Source organism: Phocoena phocoena, chromosome 10, assembly GCF_963924675.1.
Source record: "Phocoena phocoena chromosome 10, mPhoPho1.1, whole genome shotgun sequence".
Taxonomy (NCBI): domain Eukaryota; kingdom Metazoa; phylum Chordata; class Mammalia; order Artiodactyla; family Phocoenidae; genus Phocoena; species Phocoena phocoena.
In genome coordinates this window covers 46038019-46058309 of record NC_089228.1, presented here as the reverse complement: position 1 = coordinate 46058309, position 20291 = coordinate 46038019, and the positions used below count along the sequence as shown (strand labels likewise).

Below are 20291 nucleotides of genomic sequence, written 5' to 3'. Positions count from 1 at the left end.
TGGGCTTGAGGTCTTGGCCAAATGGGCTGAGAAGTCCAACTGGACAGAGGGGCGCCCTGGCAGATCTCCAGTGGGAGGTGATGATCCCAAGCCCCCTCCCCACCACCAGCCCTGGGAAGCGGGTATGATGCCCAGTCCCCTCACTCCAATACCCAGGTGCTTGTTAATTTGTTTTAACAATTAAAAAGGAAATGTAAAAGCTGGTAAAACAAGAACCCCTATCCATACTGGCACTGCTGAGGTACCATTATTGCTTCAGACCCTTGTGGTCTGGCCAGAAAGGAGCTCCCACCAACACTGGCCCAAGGGGAAGAGAGCATTTAGCACCAGGGACACAGGGTTCCTGTCCCCGCTGGGGTAGGGGTCTCCCAGGAGAGGGGTTGGCCGTGCCCACCTACAGCTACAATGACCGTTTGACCAGTGCCCAGCCTGCTGTCTGGACCCCTCTTGTGTCCTGAGAGGAGAAGTGTATAAGAACAGGAGACCCAAGTCCTGGGACAGGGTCTTGCTACCAGCTCCCCACACCCATCTCCAGCCTCTGCTTGTCAAAGTCTGGCCTCATGGACCAGAGGCCCAGCCTGACCAGGGCCCCCTAGGCTCACTAAGGCTGCAGGGAGGGTAGCAGGTGACAGGGCCACCAGCCCCTATGGGAGAGCCCAGCGTCAGCAACAGGGGGTGGAAAACTCATTGGAGTCCCAGCCTACAGCCCATTCGGGGAGATCAGACTTTTCTTAGGAAAATGTGGGCCAGCTCTGAAGCTGTCAGGCACTGGGACCAGAGGTTAGAAATAGCAAAGGGAAGGGGGAAGCAGGGAGGGGAGGACCCTGAGGACGTCATGGAAGCCCAGAGATCACAGGGTGCAGGAGAGGAAAAGAGCTACAGTAAAGCAGGAGCCTGAGAGACACGGCGCTGACCCCGTAAGAGGCTGGAATTCCCAGCCTTGGCGTGGGGGGGAGCGTCAGTACTGGGAGCCAGACAGGGAGCTTTCCCCTCTCGCGGAGGGGACCACTTTTTCTCCCCAGAGGACAGCAGGGGCGTCAGAGGGTGCGTACATAGACTCTGGCTGGCACTGTTCCTGCTACAGCCCGAAACTCAACCGGGCCAGGGCACTGCCCCCTCTAAGCCCAGAGAACCATCTGGGCTGTGTGGCTTGGATTCTAAATCCTCAAATCACTCGGGCTCCTTGGGCTTGCCCACATCTGTACATAATAAAGTGCTTCGTTTATTGATGATTAAAATGTCCCCAGCCCCCTGCCCCAGTGCCATGGGCCTTACAAGGAAGTCAGAGGGGTCCTGACTCCCTCAGCCCTTGGGCTGATGGGGCCAGTCCCCCCCCAACCCGCCCCCTGGGCTCAGGCCTCTTCCCACTCCAGCCATGCTGGGAAGGTGGTGATGCGGGGGCAGTCGAGGGGTTTAAGGTGCAAAGAGTATAACAGACAAAACTGTATAAACACAATAGGAAAGAGCTTAACTAGGAAACAGGTAGCTTATGGAACCTTCCTCCCCATTTCAAAGGCAGGAATGGAGACGTTAAATGACAACAAAAAAGGATGTCCTATTAGTGCTGGCCTCGTGAGGGCAAGCGTTGGGCACAGGCTGGGTGGGGCTCTCCCGGTACCCCCGACCCCGACCCCGACCCCCAGGGCCTGATCGTGCAGGCTCCTCGCTCCACCCATGAGCACAGAGGCGCAGGAGGGACGAGGCCGCTGCACACCAGCCAGGGGCAAGCTGTGGCCAGGCCCAGGGAGTGGCTGAGGCCTGTGCTGCCTTCCAGGAGCAGAGACAGACACAGACACAGACGTCTCTAGCGTGGGAGATTCGGGGGGGCAGCTGGTGGGGGATGGGCTGCTCCGTGAACAGCTGCCCTGCCCCCTGCCCCACTGATAGCACCTTGAAACCTCAGAACATCTGCCCGGGCCTGCTCCTTAGGGCCCTGGTCCCTGGGGTCCACCCATGTGCAGGGGCTCCTGAGGGCTGGTGCTGTGGGAGCCAGCCCGTCTGCCCACCCAGGACCTGGCCCACCACACCCTGAGGCCCGGCAGCTCCTGGGGACATCTTCCCCAGGACCCAGGGCCCACGGTGCAGCCGGGGGCAGGTCGGGGATGCCGTGGGGAAAGCAAATGCCTGGGGTCCAGCCCCCGCCCGTCCCCCTCCCCACGGTGCACAGCTGCGGTCGTTGCACCTCGCCACGCACGCCCACCCCACACAACCCCCCCGGCGTCCGGGCCCAAGTCCCTGCCTCAGCATCCCCAGCCCTCACAGTGGGCTCACAAGTCCTCCAAAGGGGGACGGCACCCCAACTTTTCCCCAAACCCTCCGGGATGAGGGGCGAGTGAGGGGGCCCAGGACGGGCGGGGATGAGCAGCTGAAGGTGACCTGGGCTGGGCCTGGCCACCCCCCTCTGGCTGAGCCCTCGGCGGAGCAACCAGTCACACCTGCTCCCCAGGTCCCCCCCACCCGTACCTGCTGCCTCCAGCGCCCCCCTCACCTGGAGGGGGTTGCTGTCAAGAGTTTCCTCTCTTTTCGTTTTCCTTCACTTCCAAAAAACAAACAGACAAAAAGTAAAGGCTTCAAGGAGCCGCTGAAAGGGGGCACTTGGGAGTGAGGTGAACTCCGCCAGCTCTGGGGGCTGCCAGCCTGCACAGCCCCCAGGGTCAGAGGCCCCGGGCAGAGCGTGTCCAGCCAACTCTGGAGGTGTTGCTCCCCCCCGCCCCGCCCCACGAGGACGAGTGGAGGGTCCTGGGCCCGTGCAGCAGGCAGGCGGTTAGTTGTTGGTGCTCAGCCTCCCGCCGGGGCTGGCGGCGGTGGGGAAGAGCGGCGGCGGGGGAGGCAGGGTCTGGGGCAGCCCGGGCAGCAGGGGGAGGGCCTGGGGCGGGGCGGGGGGCAGGCCCGGGGCTGCGGGGGCGCTGTCGCTGGCCAGGGGGTGGCTGACGCGGAAGCACTTCTCCTTGTGCGCCTTGAGCATGTTGGAGAAGCGGAAGCGCTGGCCGCACACGTCACAGGGGTAGGGCTTCTCGCCGGTGTGCGTGCGCCGGTGCCGCTTCATGTTGGGCCGGCTGGTGAAGCTCTTGCCGCAGATCTCGCAGATGTACGGCTTCTCCCCTGCGGGGTGGGTGGTGATGGGCCGTGGGGAGTTGCTGGCGGGCCGCTACGCCCCCACCCCCCACCCCCGCCCTGGGCCAGCCTCCGGGCGTCCACGGAACCATCCCGGCCCGGCCCTGGCACTCTCGGATCCTTGCCAGCCTGTACCAGCCTCGCCCGACCTTGGGAGGCAAGGAGGCCGGCGCTGAGCCTCCTAGCGGAGAAGGGGGCCCGCCCGGTGCGGAGCCCCTCCCCGTGGGGCAGCCGTACCTGTGTGGGTCTTCATGTGCTCATCGAAGTACTGCTTCATGTTGAAGTCCTTGCCGCACCACTGGCACATGAATTGCTTGTGGCCGATGTGTATGCTCATGTGCGACCGCAGCTGGTACTTGTACTGGAAACGCTCGTTGCAGTTCTGAGGGCGGGGTGGAGGGTGAGGGGGTGAGACCCGGCGCAGAGCCGGGGAACAGCCTTCAGGGAGGGAAGTGCTGGCCCGAGACCACAGGGCTGTAGGAAGGACTCACATGGGGAGGGGCTCCTGGGCAAGGAGGTGTGGATGCAAAGGCCAGCCGAGGTGCTCCTGGGGTGGGGCAGTGCACGGGCACAGGTGGAGAGGCCATGGGCATGCAGGGCCCAGGCAGGAATGGGGGTCAGGAAGTGGGAAGAGGCCACAGAGTGGAGGGAGCCCTCATGCTTAAGGCCCTCCATCCTTCCTCCTGGTCCAAAGGCGCCCCCACCTCATCCCCACCTGCTGCTCCATCTCTGATCTCTCTGCCTAAGATGCTCCTTTCTCCACCTCTCCAGAAAGCCTGCCCCATGGTTCCAGCCCATGCAGACTTCCCACCCTGAACCTTCGGGGGTTGGGTTAGGGTGGGGTGGCAGGGGTGTGGGGGGAGGTGCAGGTGGGCAACCAGGTAAGGATGGAGTGGGAGGCAGACATCAAGGAGGGGCCCCTTTCTTTCTGCATCCTATCCTCCAGTACCCCAACCCCTGGTTTTTAAGCAGCTGCTGCCTCTGATCCCTGCCCCCATCCAGGGTGGCTCCTGGGGCAGGAGGAGAAGGGAGCTCACCTCGCATCTGAACGGCTTCTCCCCGGAGTGCTGCAGTGAGTGAACCTTGAGAGACATGCTGCGTTTGAAGGACTTCCCACAGGTCTCGCAGGTGAAGGGCATGTCCTTGGTGTGGGCTACAGGGCAGGCACCATGGCCATGACATCTCGGGGGGACCCATCTGGCTCCTCCCAGGGGACCCCTGCCTGACCACCCCCGAGATCCGGCCCAGATCCTGCCTCCCAGGACACCACCTACCCTGGGGGCCTGCCCCACAGCCTCTGTCCCCCAGGCGAGGCCCCTTCCCTCCCGGCTAGGTCTCTCTGTTTGGTCAGACAGGCATGGAGGCCCTCTTGGTTCTTTAGCGTCTGGCCTCACTCCCAAAGCTTCGGGGAAAGATAGAAGGATTTCAAGTGGGACTGGCCTCGGCTCAAATCCTGGCTCAGCCACCGGCTCCCTGCATGGCCAATGTGTGCCTCAGCGAGCCTCAGCACCCTCTTCTATAAAAAGAGGGTAGAGTGGTCTTGGGCCTCCAGGGTGGCTGGGTTTTACAGAGGGTGGCACCTGTAAAGGCCTCAGCCTTGGGTCCCATGCCATCCAGAGGGAGTTAGTTACCTGCGCTCCTCCCAGAACAAACTCCAAGGAAGATCTGGGAGGAAGCAACTGGAGACACGGAGGGCCCCCCTCAGAGTTCAGAGCTGGGGAATCCAAGCCCAGGAAGGACCACCAATCCTGGGTTACCCAGCATGCTTCTGGCCGATACCTAGACCCCGGGGTCCCAGCTCCCAGTCAGTTCATGCTGGAGGCCTCTAGCACTGTCTGGTAGACAACGGGGGTAAGGCCTGGCCAGGGCACACTGCCCCTCCTTGGCTACCCCTCTCTAGAGCTCCAGGTCCCAAGCGGGCAAAGAAGCTAGGGCCACCTGGACACCAGACTCCCAGCCAAGCCCACCTAGAGCGGAGGGAGAGCCATGCCCAAGGCAATGAAGTGGCCCAAAACACACTTGGGGCCCTCCTTACCGTGTCCGGGTACGACCCCTGGGGGAGGGCTGCATTCAGAGAAGCCTGAAGCCCTATCAGAGGCACAGCTGTCCTCAAACTGAGACTGGGCCTGTGTCAGCCCCTATGGCACTTCATGTAATTTAGAAAAAGGTGCTCTGGTGGACACAGCCCCATGTCAGGATGCACAGCCTGGTTGGCAGTGTGCTAGCTGGATTCTGGTCCCCACCTGCCATCTTGTCCAGGAGTCCTTGTGCCATGTGCAACCTGCCCAACTATGCATGGCAGCCCTGGCCCCAGAGCCTGTCCAGGACACACCTGCCACTGCAAGCAGTCCCCGACCCCCTACCTCCCAGCTACGAGGGGCCTTCTCACCCCTTCATAATACCCTTGGATTGGGAAGCGTTTCCCAGAACACCCAGCAGCTGGCCCGCTTGGACCTCAGGCTCCATCCCTCACCAGCCTGGACTTACCGACCATGTGCTTGCGCACGTGAGCCATGGTGTAGAACTTCTTCTCACAGATCTCACAGGAGAACTTCTTTTCTGCGTAGCCGTGTACAATCTTATTGTGCTCGTGGAGGGACCAGAGCTTCTTAAAAGCTTTGCCACACGTCACACACTGTGGGGTGAGAAGACTTTAGGCTCTGGGTCAGGACCATGTGACCTAGGACTAGTCACTGCCCCTCTCTGGGCCTCAGTTTCCCCACCTGAACTGTGCTGGAGAGAGAGGCCTTGATGTCCAAGGACCAGCCAGATGTGATGTTCTGAGAGTTGGGGGTGGTAACTCCCTAAATACTTACCCACCTACCCACCCACCCAGGGTGGGTCCCTCATCCTGAACTCACTAGGGTCAGGGGCCACCTCTTCCAGGAAGTCCCTCCTCTGTGCTCATTTCAACAAGGCATCTTTCTACAAAGAAGAGACACATAACTGGCTGAAGGACCACAGTGGGTGAGGAGGCTACTCAGTTCGTGGAGAAGTCCCTCAGATAACAGGTCCTGGCAGAGCTGGGCCATTATCTCTGCTGCCTCCCCCTGCTGGGACCCATGCCCTGACACCATGGAGATCCCCAAGGAGACAGATTCCAAAGGACCGGGGACTGTAGGAGGTACAAGGGCCTATCAGGCAATAGACGGTGGCGGGAACCTTGAGGGCCACACTCCCTTCCTCCTCTTCTCCTGGGCCCTTGTCCTACCCATCCCTGCAGCAGGCCAGGGCTCGGGCAGAAACTGGGTCAGGGTGCCCAGGACAGAAGAGGTACAAGCGTCTTTCCCCTTCAGGAGGGAAGCTCAGGTGTGTGCACACGGAGAGTCAAAGGGCAGCCCAGCAGGCCGGCCAGTGGGAGCGTGGGCACGAGGGTGGGGCAGGCATCCAGGTAACCCCAGATAACACTTTCTCCACAGGGCACTGCAATTAGCAATTAGTTCAGGCAATTAGCACCCGCCTACCTACTGCCCCCCAACCTCACTGCCAGTCAGAAAAGGCAAAAACCAGCCTGGCTGGCCCTGTGCTGCCTGCACCCTGAAAGGCCAGGCTGGCCCAGACTCAGCCTGGCTCAAGGCTTGGCAGCCAGCCCAACTCCCCTGTTTGGCCCCGGCAGCCCCTGTGCTTCCCAAACTGCTCATCCGGTCCCTTTTCCCAGGCCCAGGCCAGCTGGTACCTCCAAAGAGCTGAATGCAGGGCTTTCTTCCTGCTCCGCTGCCCCTTGCTCCTTTCGGCCTTTGCAGGAAGTGGGAAGTGGCGCCCCCTTCTGGGCAAACCCCTCCTCCCCTCATCTGTGCTTTTGTGCAGTGCACAGTCTGAGAAACTATACACAGTGGCCCTGTTGGCCTTGCGGCAGCCCAGAGATTTACTAAAACACTGACTCGTCCCTCCTCAGAGCTGGCTGTCCCCCAGCCTCACACGCTCAGACAACTCTCATCCTCCCGAGTCCGGGCTCCCCTCTGCCCCTCTGGCCAAGGGTACTGTTTGTTCTACCCCTATCTGCACGTCTCTGCACGTGCGCTGAAGCCCAGCTCTGTCCACCTCCTCCAGGAAGCTCTCCCTGACGTTATCCCTTGAGCTCTCACCACCCTGGGCTCACCCTTGGGCCTGGGCTGGTCCCACTGTCCAGGGGGCCAAGCCTGGTCTCTGCAGACTGTGTGGGCAATGCAGGTAGCAGGACACTGGGTGCCCGGGGCCCAGTTCCAGCCTGGCCCAGCCTGGATGGCTGCCCCTGTGGGCCCCGTGAGCCCACCCCGAGGCCCACCTGGATGTTGCGCTCGCAGTCTGTCTGCCGGTGTAGCAGCAGCTCACTCTCTAGCAGGAAGCGCTTGCCGCACTGGTCGCAGATCTGCATGCGGCTGTGGGTCACGTTCATGTGCTTCTCCAGGTACCAGCGGTTGTTGAAAACACGCGGGCACTTCTGACACGGATGGTGCTGCTTCTCCTCCAGCTTCACCTTGGCCCCCAGACCGTCAGCAGCCTGTGGCCCTCGGGCTGGGGCAGGAGACGCTCCTGCAGGTGGCTTTGGCCGCTTCCCACCCTGCCGCCCAGCCTCCTCGGGCTCAGGGAGGCCCCGGCGCCGGGCGGACCGCGTTGCCATGCGACTGTGGGGAGGGGCGTCTGCCCCGCTGCCGCGGCACCCCGGCCCCTGCCTGCCCCCCGCCTCCCCATCCTCCTCCCCCTCCTCCCCCTCCTCCTCCTCCTCCGAGCTCTCCTGACCCTGCTCGCTGTGCCCCTCCCCCTCCTCCTCCTCCTCCTGCTCGCTGTGCTCCTCCCCCTCCTCCTCCTCCTCCTCCCCCTGACTGCCGCCCTCCTCCTCCTCCTCCTCCTCCTCCTCCTCGTCCTCCCCCCCTCCACTGCCACCGCCCTCCTCTTCCTCCTCCTCCTCTTCCTCCTCCTCCTCCTCGTCGGCCTCCTCATCCTCCGAATGTCTCTGCAGCCCGTCCTCCCCGCCCAGCACCATGGTGGCCGGGCCTGTGGCGGCGCCCGGCTTCCCCTCGGGCCCTGCGGACACGTGCAGCGTCTGGTTGTTGAGGTTCACCTCCACGATGATCTGGGACTGCTCCCGGTGACTGTAGGTGCCAGAACCCCCAAGCTCCTCCTCCAGCTCCTCCCCGCCCTCCAGCTTGCACAAGCTCGCCGGGGGCCGGCCGGCCTCCTCAACGCCACCCTCCTTCTCCTCCTTGAAGAAGGGCTGAGCCGGTCCGATGGTGGCAGGTACCGTGCCACCTGTGGCCCCAGCCCCGTCCTCAACGCGCACCGAGTAGGGGTCAGGGCCCTCACGGGCGTAGATCTTGGGCAGGCCCGGGGCGTCGGCCTCCTGCTTGATGTCACAGTAGTAGGGCGGTGCGGCCGGGGTGCAGCTGGCGGCCGGCTGGGCAAGGGCCACGGCGCCAGGGCCCGGGGGGCCGAGGGAGCGGGCGTCCAGCAGCTCCTGGCAGGACGCGGCGATGTCGGCCATCTGCAGCAGCGAGGCGGCGCTGAGCACCTCGTGGACGTTGGCTGCGTTGACCAGCAGCTTGGACGTGTAGATGAAGTTGAGGATCTGCTGCAGGCCGCCGGGCGCCAGCGCCTCCAGGGACAGCTCCACGCGCTGCAGCTGCTTGTTCTGGGTGAAGAGCGAGTGGAAGAACTGGCTGTAGGCGGCCAGCACGCCCTTGTGGGCCGGGAAGACGCTGCGCTGGGGCACCAGCACCAGGTCCACGTCGCACAGGTCAGGCTGGAAGAGGCGCTGCTCGTTCAGGCGGCCCATCAAGCAGGCGAAGTGCAGCGCCACGTCCTCCACCAGCGAGAACTCGGCCGCCGGTGAGTCCGTCGTCTTCTCAACCAGCAACTGGGGGGCAGAGGGCACAGGTCAGGTCAAGGCCATCTGAGAGGTGGCCACCCACCCATCACTCCTGGTTCCATGTTACAGGGAAGGTGCCGAAGCCCAAGCAAGGACGAGGGGGAACCAGGATTCAAGCCCGAGTCTGCTGTTCCTCAGAGCTCAAACTCGGGTCATGACCTTCTGAGGCTGCATGTCAGCCCCTGGGTCAGTGGTTAACTTTTCCTGGCCTCCACCTCTTCCACTGTGAAATGGGAGAAGTCGTCCTGGGAAGGGGAGGGGAAGAGGAAGAAAGGGGAAGGAAAAGGTTCAAGGGTGACCAACTGTCCAGGTGGGCCAGGAACCTAAGGGTTTCCTGGGATGCGGGACTTTTGATGCTAAAGCCAGGGCTGACCCCAGCAAACCAGGACTGGGTTGTCTCCCCAGAAGCATCCCCAGAGGCATCCCTTCACCATCTTTGGGCCCCATGGATCCTCTCTTCCACACTCACTCACATACGAATAAAGCCAAGCCTGCCTAAGCCCAGACGGCTCAAGAACACGTCGGGCTCACTGGCTCACTGCTCTGCCTCTGGCCACTGCACCCCTGGGGCAGCACCCGAGGGAACCCCTCAGCTCACCCGCAGCAGCCCTCAAGGTCTAGGCCTAAGGCCTTGTAGAGGCAGAGACTTTTGTGAAGAAATCGAGGCCCATGGTCCCACTGCCCTGTTGGAGGAGGCTGGTGAGGTCCAGCCGTCCCCTCCTTCCTCGGCCAGAGCTTGGTCCAGGCTGCTGCCTGTGGCCTCAGGCCTGGAGGCAGCAGCTCCCCACCACAGAAAGGTTCTGTGGAGGCAAAGGACACAGCTGTGTTACCTGTCCACTGTGCTTGAGGCAGGAGGCCCCTAAGGCTTGTCCCAAACCCTTTTCTCTCTAGGCCCCCAGACCCCAGGGTCAGGTGTGATCCAGGCCCAGAGGTTCCGAGATGGCCTCATCATGGAGGTCACACCACTGGGGGCTTCTGGAGCCTGAGGGAGGCCCTTGGATCTGATGGGTCAGATTCCTAGACCCTTGGGCCGCATCCAGTACCTGTGAATTGCCCAAAGTAATTATTCCTGGTTGCACCACAGTGGCTTCCCCAAAAGGTGGGCAGCACAGACAGGCAGGCTGCCCAGTCCCTTGCATGGGTCCAGCGCACAGCAGATGTTCAATTAACATCTGTCGACTACCTGCCTGGCTGGACCAGCCCTGCAGGTTCCAGGTTCTGGCCCTCCTCAGGCCCTGTCCAGCTAAGTCAGAGCCTCCTACATTTGAGGGTACCTTGCTGCACTGCAAAGACATCAGCTCCCTGACGCCGTGCACCTCTCTGGAAGCCTCGGGATGAAACCCCAGTCCTGTGCATCCACAGCCCACCCCTCCCCTTCATGCCAGTCCTTCCGATCAGTCCTCCCGGAGCCTCCAGGGGCAACCTGCTGACAGATATGCCCTGGGTTTCACCCTTCACATCCAGCAGCCCAGGACAGCACCCATGCTCCCCCCACCCCCTCTCTCACCACCACCTCTCTTGAGTTCTCCCCCAACACCTCCTTCCCCCCAGCCAAGCAGCCACCCATCTGCTTGTCTGTCTCGGGGCTGCTGGCCCGTCCAGGCCTGACCAATCTAATGGGGATAAGATACCAACCCCCTCCCATCTCCATCCACTGACTCATTGTGATTCATCTTCTGGGACCAACCCCTATTACACAGATGGGGAAACTGAGGCTCAGAATGGGAGGGTCCCACAGCAAGCAAGAGCAGAGCCCCTAGACTCTTAGCTCTGCTAAGGCCACCCAATCTGTGCTGGACTAGACACTATTCCACGTGGAACTATTTCTTGGCCTTCAATGACTTAAAAAGCAGGATGAGGCATGTGGGGACCCTCCCACCCAGGGGACCAGCTGTGCTTCCCCAGACCCCATCACCACCTCCGGTGACCTGCACCCTCCTTCCTAGAGCTGCTGCCACCTGCGAGTCGGTGAGGGGTCAGGGTGCAATTGGCTGTAACGGGTTCCTCAGGGCCTCCAGGGGCCAGGCAGTGGTGGGGAAGTGGCTTGGATAAGGACTTGGCAATGTCGGACCTGTTGTGGGGTACCCACCCTAGGGCACGGGGTTCTGGTCCACTGCTTCCCCTTCACAGAATGCCCTCCAGTGCCTGCCTGCCATGGGGCAAGGGCAATGCCTGACACTTCCCTTGTGCAGATCTGGTCCCAGGATCCAGTGAGGACCCCTCTGGCCTCAGCAGGGGAAGGAGGGTTGACCTAGGGGGTAGTGCTGCCCCAAAGACTCCATTTCCAAGGCAATACTCCCAGCCAAGCCAGCACCATCCTTGGCCCTTGAGGGGCCCAAGAACCTTACAACCAGGCAGCCTGACTGGACTTCCTTGACCGGGCACATAGATGCTGCCTAAGTCCATAACTGGCAGCCCCTCAGCAGGGCGCAGCTACCCCCTAGCCTAGTACCTCCCACACAGGGCCACCAGCTGTGTCTGCCTCTCCGGCCAGATGTGCTAGCTCCCTGAAGCTGCAGACGCCCCTCCCCATCTGGTTGTGCCAGCTGCAGCCACACACCCCACCCCCAAGTCCAGGCCAGCCCAGCTAAGATACAAGACCAGGGGAGTGGTCAGGCACTTGCGTTGCCAGGGCGTTTCATGCCCTCAACCCTCCCCCCAGGCTGGGGGAAGGCCAGGTGCCAGGGACACCTGCCGAGGCTGCCTTACCATGGTCAGACCCTTCTACTCCTAAGGAGCACTCTGCCTCACTGTCACGAAACCACCAGATTCCTACCCTGCCCTGGCATCTCCCTGGAGGCCCTAGGATGAAACCTGGGCGTCCATCTGCACACCCTACTCCTATGACAATCCGTCCATCGCTGGGCAGCAGTGGGTGGGCCCAGACTGAGCAAGGGGGCACAGGCTCATGACTTCCAGCCTCCTCCTTTTAGGGAGGAGGTGTCTATGCCAGCCTCCTCTCAACTCAGGCCATCCGTCCTTCCGGAGAAACAGGCCCAGAGAGGGCGGGAGACCGGCCCAAGGTCACACAGGAGTTTGGACCGGAGCTGCAGGCGTCCCCCACATTCCGCTCGGCCCAGGAGCCCCGAATCCCCAGGCAGGGCGTCTCCAGCGCCCACGTGGCCCAAGGCCCAGGCGGGAATCCGACCTCCTCCCTCCCCCCATCACCCAGTCCGAGGGCGGTGCCGTCCGGGCTCAGAGAAGCGCCCCCCTCCGCCAGTGCCTAGCAGGACCTCAGCCTCTCTTGCCCGGGCCCCAACCCCAGGAATTTAACCCCTTCCCCACCGACGGCCGCGTCAGAGCGCCGCATTCCCAGCCCGCAAGGACCCAGAGAAGGGGTCGGGGAGACCCGGAGAGGGGTAAGACCCCTCACATCCCTCCACCCCGAGCCGGCCGGCCGTGCGCTCCAGAGGGCAGAGCGCGCAGGTGGGCGGATAAGCGGGGGGACAGGCAGGGCCTTGCGTACCATGGTGCCGTGGCGCTGGGGGCTCACAGGGCCCCGCGGGATCGCGCTGCCCCCGGCGGCCAGGCCGGGGCCGCTCCATGAAGAGCCGCGCTGGGGGCCGCCCCCGCGCAGGGCCCCGCGACCATGGCCCCCGGGGGCGCGGCCGGGCGGGCTGAGGCGCAGGGCCGCGGCGAGTCCAGCCGCCGAGCAGCTGCGGCCCCAGAGCCTCGGGCGCGGCGGGCGGGGGGCGCGGGGCGCCGATTGGAGCCCGCGCGTCAGCTGGGGCCGCCGTCTGGACGCTTAAAGGGCCAGGCCGCCCTGCGCGCCGGCGGGGGCCGCGGACACGCGTGGTGCGCGCCGTCCCGGTGCAGCCCGCCCCTCCTCGGGCCGCCGGGGCCCCTGGCCAGGACCCGCCGCTCCTATCCTAGCGGACGGACCCCGGCCTCACTCTCCCGCGCCGAGCCCCCTTTCCTCCGGGAAGTTCGTCCCGGAGTCTAACCTCGGTGTCCTCCAGCTGCGCCACAGAGGCGGGGTCGGAGTAGGAGGCGGCCCTGAAATCGGTAGGCTGGGCTCCCCACCCCCGACCCCCCCCGGCCCCCCCCCCGGCCCCCACAATCAGCTGCAGGAAAGGCTTACCCCTGCTCCCCTGAGCGACCTCACACTGAGGGACCGAGGCCCCGTATCCTAGCCGCGTCACCATCCCCACCCTCCGGCCTGGGCTGCTCAGACTTTAGGGTGAGCCTAGGATCGACCACTAGCCTGGCCGCCCCCCGCCCCACCCCAGGACAGCTCAGGGTTTGTTTTGGTCTGTGCCTCCAGGACTTGGTTCTGGTCGACCCCTATGACCCCTACCTGGTGGCTGCCTCTGGCTGCCCAGGGCCGCCCAGGGCAGGAGATGCAAGAACCCGTACCGCGGCTGCATTGATGAAATCCTTTAATGTGACAGGCCCAGAGGCCTAGGTCCCACTGTGTCCCCCAGCCATGTGGCCTTATGGCTGCTGAGAGGCCGCCCTGCTCCGTCTTTGCTGGGGAGATGCAGCCAGGCCTGCGGAATGCTGCTCTGGCATGGACACCAGTGGGGGCTGGGGGCTGGCTGTGCTGGCAGGAGGCTGCAAAGGAACACTGGCAGGCTGAGCAGGCAGCAGGGTGGGGACCACAGGGTGCTGGGCCGGTCAGGCTCTAGGTGGTGTCTGGGCCGCCATTGTGGCGAGGCGGCCTCTCTGTACGGCCCATGTCATCATTCAGATGCCCTTCTGTGCCCCCAACTCCAAGCTGATGGCTGCCCCATCTTTGGTCACTCTCACATTGCCCCCATCCTGCAGTACCACAGAGTATCCCCCTACCCCTCCGCTCACATGTGCACTTGTACTTACACACCCGCCCATGCCTGGCTGTAGCAGTGTCCCCTGAGTACGCCCCCTTACTCATGAGTAGGCAGGAACTCTGGGGCCTGTTCAGAGTGACTTGGTTCTGGGTGCCAGGGAAGGAAATGGAACAGAGGCCAAGATCCCCGGCAGGCGCCATCCTGTAGTTTGATGTCTGTCCTGTGAAACTGCAAGGGCCTCCCCTGAGGCCAGGATGGGTAGGCCCTTACGACAGGGCCATCCCAGCGTCAGGGAGAAAACATCTCACGGGCCAAGATGGGGGTGACCAGAGGCGCCAAGAGAAAGAGGAGGAAAACACATAGCCACATGGAGGGTGAGGAGAGAGCCTGGTGGGAAAAGAGATGGGAAGAGAGGAAGGGGCACAGATGGGGACATGCCCCCAGAGAAGGCCACTGCAGACATCCCGCACTTCTGTGGCCGTGCTGGGTGCAGAGACAGCTGGCTCAGCTGCCGAAGACCTCAAGCTGAGGCCGGGCCAGAGCAGCCTGCATGCCTGACCAGCCCATCGCCTCAGGGCTGCCTTCTACTTCTTCCTCCATCCCAACCCACTTCCTCTTCTGACTCAGTGGATCCTTGCACAGGCCTGGGAGGTGGTAAGAGAGGAACTGTGTACCCACTGGTGGGATAAGGACAGTGAAGGTACAGCAGGACAGATCACACAGCAAGACACCAGCGTCAGAAGCCAAGAAAAGGGAGGCTGGAGCAGTCTCCCCCGCAGGGTGGGAGGAGCCTGGCAGAGAGGGCTGCACAGGACACTCCTGGGCCCACTTCCCAGCCAAGGTTTGGCAGGGGGTGTGGCCAGTGTGACCAAGGACTGAAAGTTGAGTAACACTAGGGCAAAAGGAGAGGAAGGGTACTCCAGGCAGAGAGAATAGCACCTGCACAGGCCGGAAGGGAGGATATAGTTAAACATCTGCAGGGAACTAGAGGATTTGATGTAGCAGAATCCAGATTCTCGTCTGGTGGGTGTGGCCAGATGGCGATAGGCAGAATTGTTCTCTCGGCCTTTGAAAGAGTCATGCCACAGGATCTTCCCCCTCAGGGTTGGTCAAGGCAGGCTTTCTGGAGGGCGTAGGGTGGGACCAGTTATCGGGGAGGGGGATCTCAGGCCAGAATCGCATGCCACAGCGGCAAGCCAGGAGTCTGTGGAGACAAGGGCAGGGCTGGATGATCCTCAGACACTTGGGACTGGGTACAGGCAAGGTCAGCAGAGCCACACCCCTGCCTCCAGAGGCCAGCTCATGGGTTTCCTCACAACTTCCCTAAGCTTCTAGACCGAACTCCTCTCCCATGTCGGAGAGGAGGAAGAGATTCAAACCATGCCGGGGCGGGCGCAGCACATGTGTGTGTGTGTGTGCGCAGAGCAGGGCTCAGCCTCCCTAGGCGGGGCATGGAGCTGGGTAACTGTGATGGGGGAGGGGGCGCAGAGTGGGCAGGGCCAGAAAACAGAAAGGGACACCGCAGCATGGGGTTGGTGGGGTGGCAGGGAAGTTCCACCTTCCTACTAGGTGCTGACCCAGGGCTCTGCCGGGTCCGGGAGCACGGATCTCTGGGCGTGGGGTTGGAGGGGGTGCGGACTGCTCCTGTCCTGAGCTCTGCACTAATTGGCTACAGCTGTAGGGGGGTGGGGGCCTAATTCAAACCAGCAGGTTGCCCAGTTCCCTCCCAGAGCGTAAACGTCATGGCCTAGGCATTCAGGGCCTCCTCTCCCACCCTGCTGGTTCAAGGGGCCCTGGGCCTCTCACTAGTGATTGAGCCTGGCCCTCCCTGTAAAACTTGTGGGACAAGCACTCCGCTCTTGGAGGCAAGCCCAGGGGCTAGTGCCCCTGAACAATGTGTGTTTAGTCCCAAGCATTTAATACTCACCACTCCTGAGACAGAGGAGTCCTCGGTACTGGGGAGTCGTACTATAAAGGTCAAGCAATTTACCTAGCTACCCACCTGCAAGTGTCAGAGTGGAGCTTGAACCCGGGCAGTCTGACTCAGGCCCCCAACCCTTAAGGGCTGTGCCACAGAACAGGCGCTCATCGAGATCTTTTACGTCTTCAAAATAAAATCAGATTGGGCCACTGGGATCCTTCTCGGTCTTTCTCTGGGCATCTGGCCTGGTGGTAGAGGTTTTAGTTGCAGGAGACCCTGGGTGACCTGAGACTGGGAAGTTCCAGCCCAGAGCCCTATCCCATGGGCTCTCTGGGAGGCTGATTCATCTCCAGACCGGCCCAGGAAAGGACGAGCACCCCGGTTCCCATGTGTGGTTGCACCCTCTTTCGGGGTTTATGAGCCGAGAGACTGGCAGTCTAAGGACCATTAGCCTCATGTTACAGAGGAGTCAGGCCTCCAGATGCAGAACGCAGGTGTCTGTCCCGAGAGCTTGGGTCACATTTTCTACCCCGATGTCCTCAGGACTCTAGGCTGGCGGAAGAGACGCAACCCTCCCCAGGCTAGTCTGGGTCCTGCCGACCGTGAAACTCGGCTCATGAAACCCAGTCTCTGGAGCTGGAGTTCGATAGCTGTAGGTGGTGAACAGTGGGTCTGGGGTCTCCAAGAGGCAGAAGTGCTTGGCCCAAGCTCCGTGTAGCCCCACTGGAGGCCTTCTGATTCACGGGGAGCAGAGCAGGCAGGGGCGATGGAGCACTGCCTCTACCTTCTACTGAAATCTCTAAAGAAGACCGTCCATGAGAGCCTCTTGGTCCTTTGTGTGTGTTGCCCAGGTGGGATTTCCTCACCTCACGCTCATCAGGCGCTGGCTGGAGCTGCCGAGGGTCTGTCTGCAAGAGGTGCAGTCTTCTTCCAGGGTGCCAGCTCTTCTCCCTGACCTTTACAGCATCAAAGAACTTCTCCCTGCTGAGCAGGAGTCCTCTTGGCACTCTGCCCAGTTCATTCTATCACCAGTGCCTCATGGGATTCACCTCTCGCTCTGGGCAGTGACAGAGTGCAATTCCCTCTCCCAGAGACCAGCCGTCTGAGCCCAGGCTCTTCCCACGTGAGCCGTGGCTTCCAGCCCCTCACCTGGCCACACAGTTTGTGTCACTCACCCTGCACCGGCGGAGCCTCCTTTCGCTTCCCAACAGTGATGCCTAGCCAGTCAGTGTTCACGGTCACTCGTGAGAGGGGCATTTCCCTTGAGTTCTCTTGCCAGCTAATTCAGAATAGAAAAAACCAAAGTCTTTGACACATTTCCTCCCAATAGTGCCCAGCTGATCAAGATGATCACTATCAGAATTTGATTAAAGATCCTTGTGTTCTCTAAAAAATAAGACCCTAAAGGAACCTCACTTGGGGATTTCCCTACAGCAAACAGACTCTACACTTTTAAATTTTAAGGCAACACATCCAGATTTGCCTGTTTTCAGGAACTGCCTGACTTGGGGGTTTACTGTTAACTTTGAAAACTGAACCTCTGCCAATCTTACTGTGTGAGGTTATGTTGTATTCACTAAGAAAGTACAAATCCCTTTGAGTTCTGAGGAGAATAAAGTTAATTGTACTTGTCCTGCAAATTCTCATGTGGATGCTAAAAATATCACCATGAATGTTTTCTCCAGAAGAGAGTGCTATGTGCCTGCCCGGTGAACCACTGTTACGGGGGGAAGGTGGAGGCTGCAGGTGGCGTAGCAGGTAAACATGCTGTCCCTAGGCAGCATCTCACAGATGGTGGGGGGGGGGGGGACGTATTCCCTCCTCAGCAAAGGCATCTGTTATATGCAGGTCACCTCAGCTGGATGACAACAGAGCCTGGAAGAAACGTGGAGTTGGCAGGGGAAGCAAGACCAGGCACCATCACTGGTTCTCTGCGTAGGTGAACATTTCTGCCTGAAGTTCTCTCTAGCTCCACCTCGTGCCCTACCACGAATACTCGGCCAGAAGACGAAAACAAGCCACAGACGGATGAGATGAGGTCTCTTCACTGGCTGGGTCGGCAAGGAGACTCAATGTCTCCTTTTCCATTTCAGAAAGACTATTTGAAGTCTGGATGAATAAAGGAGGATGAAACATGCACAGACTCAAACTTAGACTAAGTATATATTTTAATGTCTACAAGGCCCCCCTTTCCAGTTTTAGGGAAATTTAAATGAAGTGTATACAAATCAGACATTACCAATATGTACAAAAGTATTTTCTACAGTTTCTGAACAACACCAGCTCTATCATGTTTCGTTTGCAGTAAACAGGACATTACAAAACCAGTCCAATAATGCCTCGTCTATTAAGAAGCACAATACACATAATTCAATTTCATTAAAAAGTAACTGAAAACACAGAACCACCCCCTTCATGAAGAAAAGCTATTTCTGTAGTCCATTCAGTAAACACACAAGTTGAATGCTGCAGCTGAGGGCTGTTCTTTTCCATGGAGAAAACAAACGAGGCTTCTAGGGCCCACCTTTTCAGGGTAAAATTCTACCCACAGCACAACAGGCGAAGTTATCGCCTGTGGGAGGCAGAATTCTAAAATGCCCCTTCCCCTATTTCATGCCCCAATCCCAGGAACCTGTGAATGCGATACCACTTCTGTGATTATGTTCTGTGGCACAGCTGACCTTAACATAGGGAGACTATCTCAGTGGGCTTCATCTAATCACACGAACCTCAAAACAGAGGAGGAAGGCAGAGAGACCTGAAGCATGAGAAGAAGGCCTCGATGGGCCATTGCTGGTTTGAAGATGGAGGGAAGCACACAAGAAGGAATGCGAGCAGCCTTAAGGAGCCGAGAAAGAGGACCCCGGCTGCCAGCCAGCAAGGAAGTGAATACTGCTAACAATCTGAATGAACTTGGAAGCAGGTTCTTCCCCAGAGCCTCCATAAAGGAATGCTGCCCTGCTGACCCTTGATTTCAGCCTTGTGAGACCCTGAGCAGAGAATCCAGCCATACTGTGCTGGACTCATGAGCTACAGAACTGTAAGCTAAGAAATGAGTGCTGCTTTAAGCTGCAAAGTTTGGGGTCATTTGTTACACAGCAATAGAAAACTAATACACTGCCCAAAGGTAACTCTTCTTAACGTAATTAGATTTGGCGGTTTTTGTTTGGGTTCTAAATGCAGTTTCTTTCCACTGCATATTATTAAAGCAATATTCTCCTCCGCAGGCAACTTCTGAAAACCCTTCATATGATCGCACATTGTTCTGTATTCACTATCAAGTATGTTTGTTTGACTTAGGTCCTATTTTCTAATGTATTCTCATCTATCAACTTGGCAAACAACTGGCCACAACCCTGTTTATGAACCTTTTGTGGGTGATGGTTTTAATATATCCAAGGTCACCCCTCCATCCATCAGGGGTGGTCAGATCCCTCCAACTGAGGGCTCTTTCCCACTTCCCAAGTACACCAGGCAAGCCCTGGGGTAGGATGGCACAGAGTTCTGCATCAAACATCCAATATGAATTTCTTCTGCATAACTGGATTAAACTGGCACTAAGGTGATTAAGTACACTTGGGGAAAAAACTCAAACTAAAGGTTAAAAAAAATCTCACCAGGGCTTCCCTGGTGGCACAGTGGTTGAGAGTCCGCCTGCCGATGCAGGGGACACGGGTTCGTGCCCCGGTCTGGGAAGATCCCACATGCCGCGGAGCGGCTGGGCCCGTGAGCCATGGCCGCTGAGCCTGCCTGCGTGTCCGGAGCCTGTGCTCCACAATTGGAGAGGCCACAACAGTGAGAGGCCCGCGTACCGCAAAAAAAAAAAAAATCTCACCAGTTTTTACAGGTCAAATCATTTTTGTAGGAACCACCCAAGACTGTGAAAGTGTGTCATCTATGCAGTACTGCACACCCCGATTCCCTGTCTGTCGTCGTAGGTTTACCATCTCACACCAGGCCTCACTGAGTCAGTGCAGGCCACTGAAACAGGGAAACATGCTGGCGGGTGCTGAGAACAGTTCAACTGCTCTTGCATCTGCCTCCTACTTGAAAGACTTAAGAGTAAAGCCCTGCAAAATGTGCCCAGGATGGTGGCAGGGAGAGCTTGGTGTTACTTTTGAAGTCCACTCTCCAATCAACTCCTCCAGGGACACACGCATCAGTTCTGTGCAGCAGACCCCAGGGGCCACACAACCCCATGCCAATCCTGCCTGCTCCATGGCCTCCAGCCCACACCTGTGCGTGAGAGAGGCCCTCCAAACATTTAAAGTGAATAGAGCTTAGAAGGACCCATGTTTGGTGCCAATGAATTTTTAAAAATTCATTTCTCTCTCTGACGGAATTCTAATGTATAGTATGTAAGAATAATGCACCAAAAGGTACCAAGCACCAAAGCATGAACTGGAATAGAATTGTCTTTTTACAAACCGAACTTCTGATAGTATTTATTAGAAAGCACATAAAACATTAGGGCTTTAGAGACAGTGCAGGTATTTATAGTTAAGGCTGATTTACTCTTCTTAACCTCACCCGCCAGCCTGAAATAATACGTATACTGGGCTGTATGGTGACTACTTTTCTGATCCTCTGAGACAACAAAGAAGTAAGGAATGAATTAAGAACCCCAGAGCCACTGCCTTAT

The 20291-nt window shown here is 59.6% G+C and overlaps 1 protein-coding gene across 1 annotated transcript; it reads right to left on the bottom strand.

Annotated features, from left to right (window-relative positions):
- Positions 1-2764: 2764 nt before the first annotated feature.
- ZBTB47 (zinc finger and BTB domain containing 47) lies at positions 2765-8941 on the bottom strand. Its single transcript, XM_065886224.1, has 5 exons — positions 7379-8941; positions 5602-5749; positions 4152-4267; positions 3352-3496; positions 2765-3102 (listed from the first exon to the last, which is right to left on the bottom strand). Exons 1-5 carry the CDS (start codon positions 8864-8866, stop codon positions 2765-2767), a joined length of 2235 nt encoding a protein of 744 aa, XP_065742296.1. The 5' UTR covers positions 8867-8941.
- Between the last annotated feature and the right edge of the window lie 11350 nt (positions 8942-20291).

What these genes read in the sequence shown, in the direction of transcription:
- ZBTB47 (XM_065886224.1), bottom strand. Translation starts at nt 8,866, where the DNA reads ATGGGCCGCCTGAACGAGCAGCGCCTCTTCCAGCCTGACCTGTGCGAC. An exon ending in CGTGCGCAAGCACATGGTCG is followed by an intron (nt 4,268 to 5,601) that starts GTAAGTCCAGGC and finishes CCTGCCCTGTAG; the next exon opens with CCCACACCAAGGACATGCCC. An exon ending in GCACATGAAGACCCACACAG is followed by an intron (nt 3,103 to 3,351) that starts GTACGGCTGCCC and finishes CCCACCCCGCAG; the next exon opens with GGGAGAAGCCGTACATCTGC.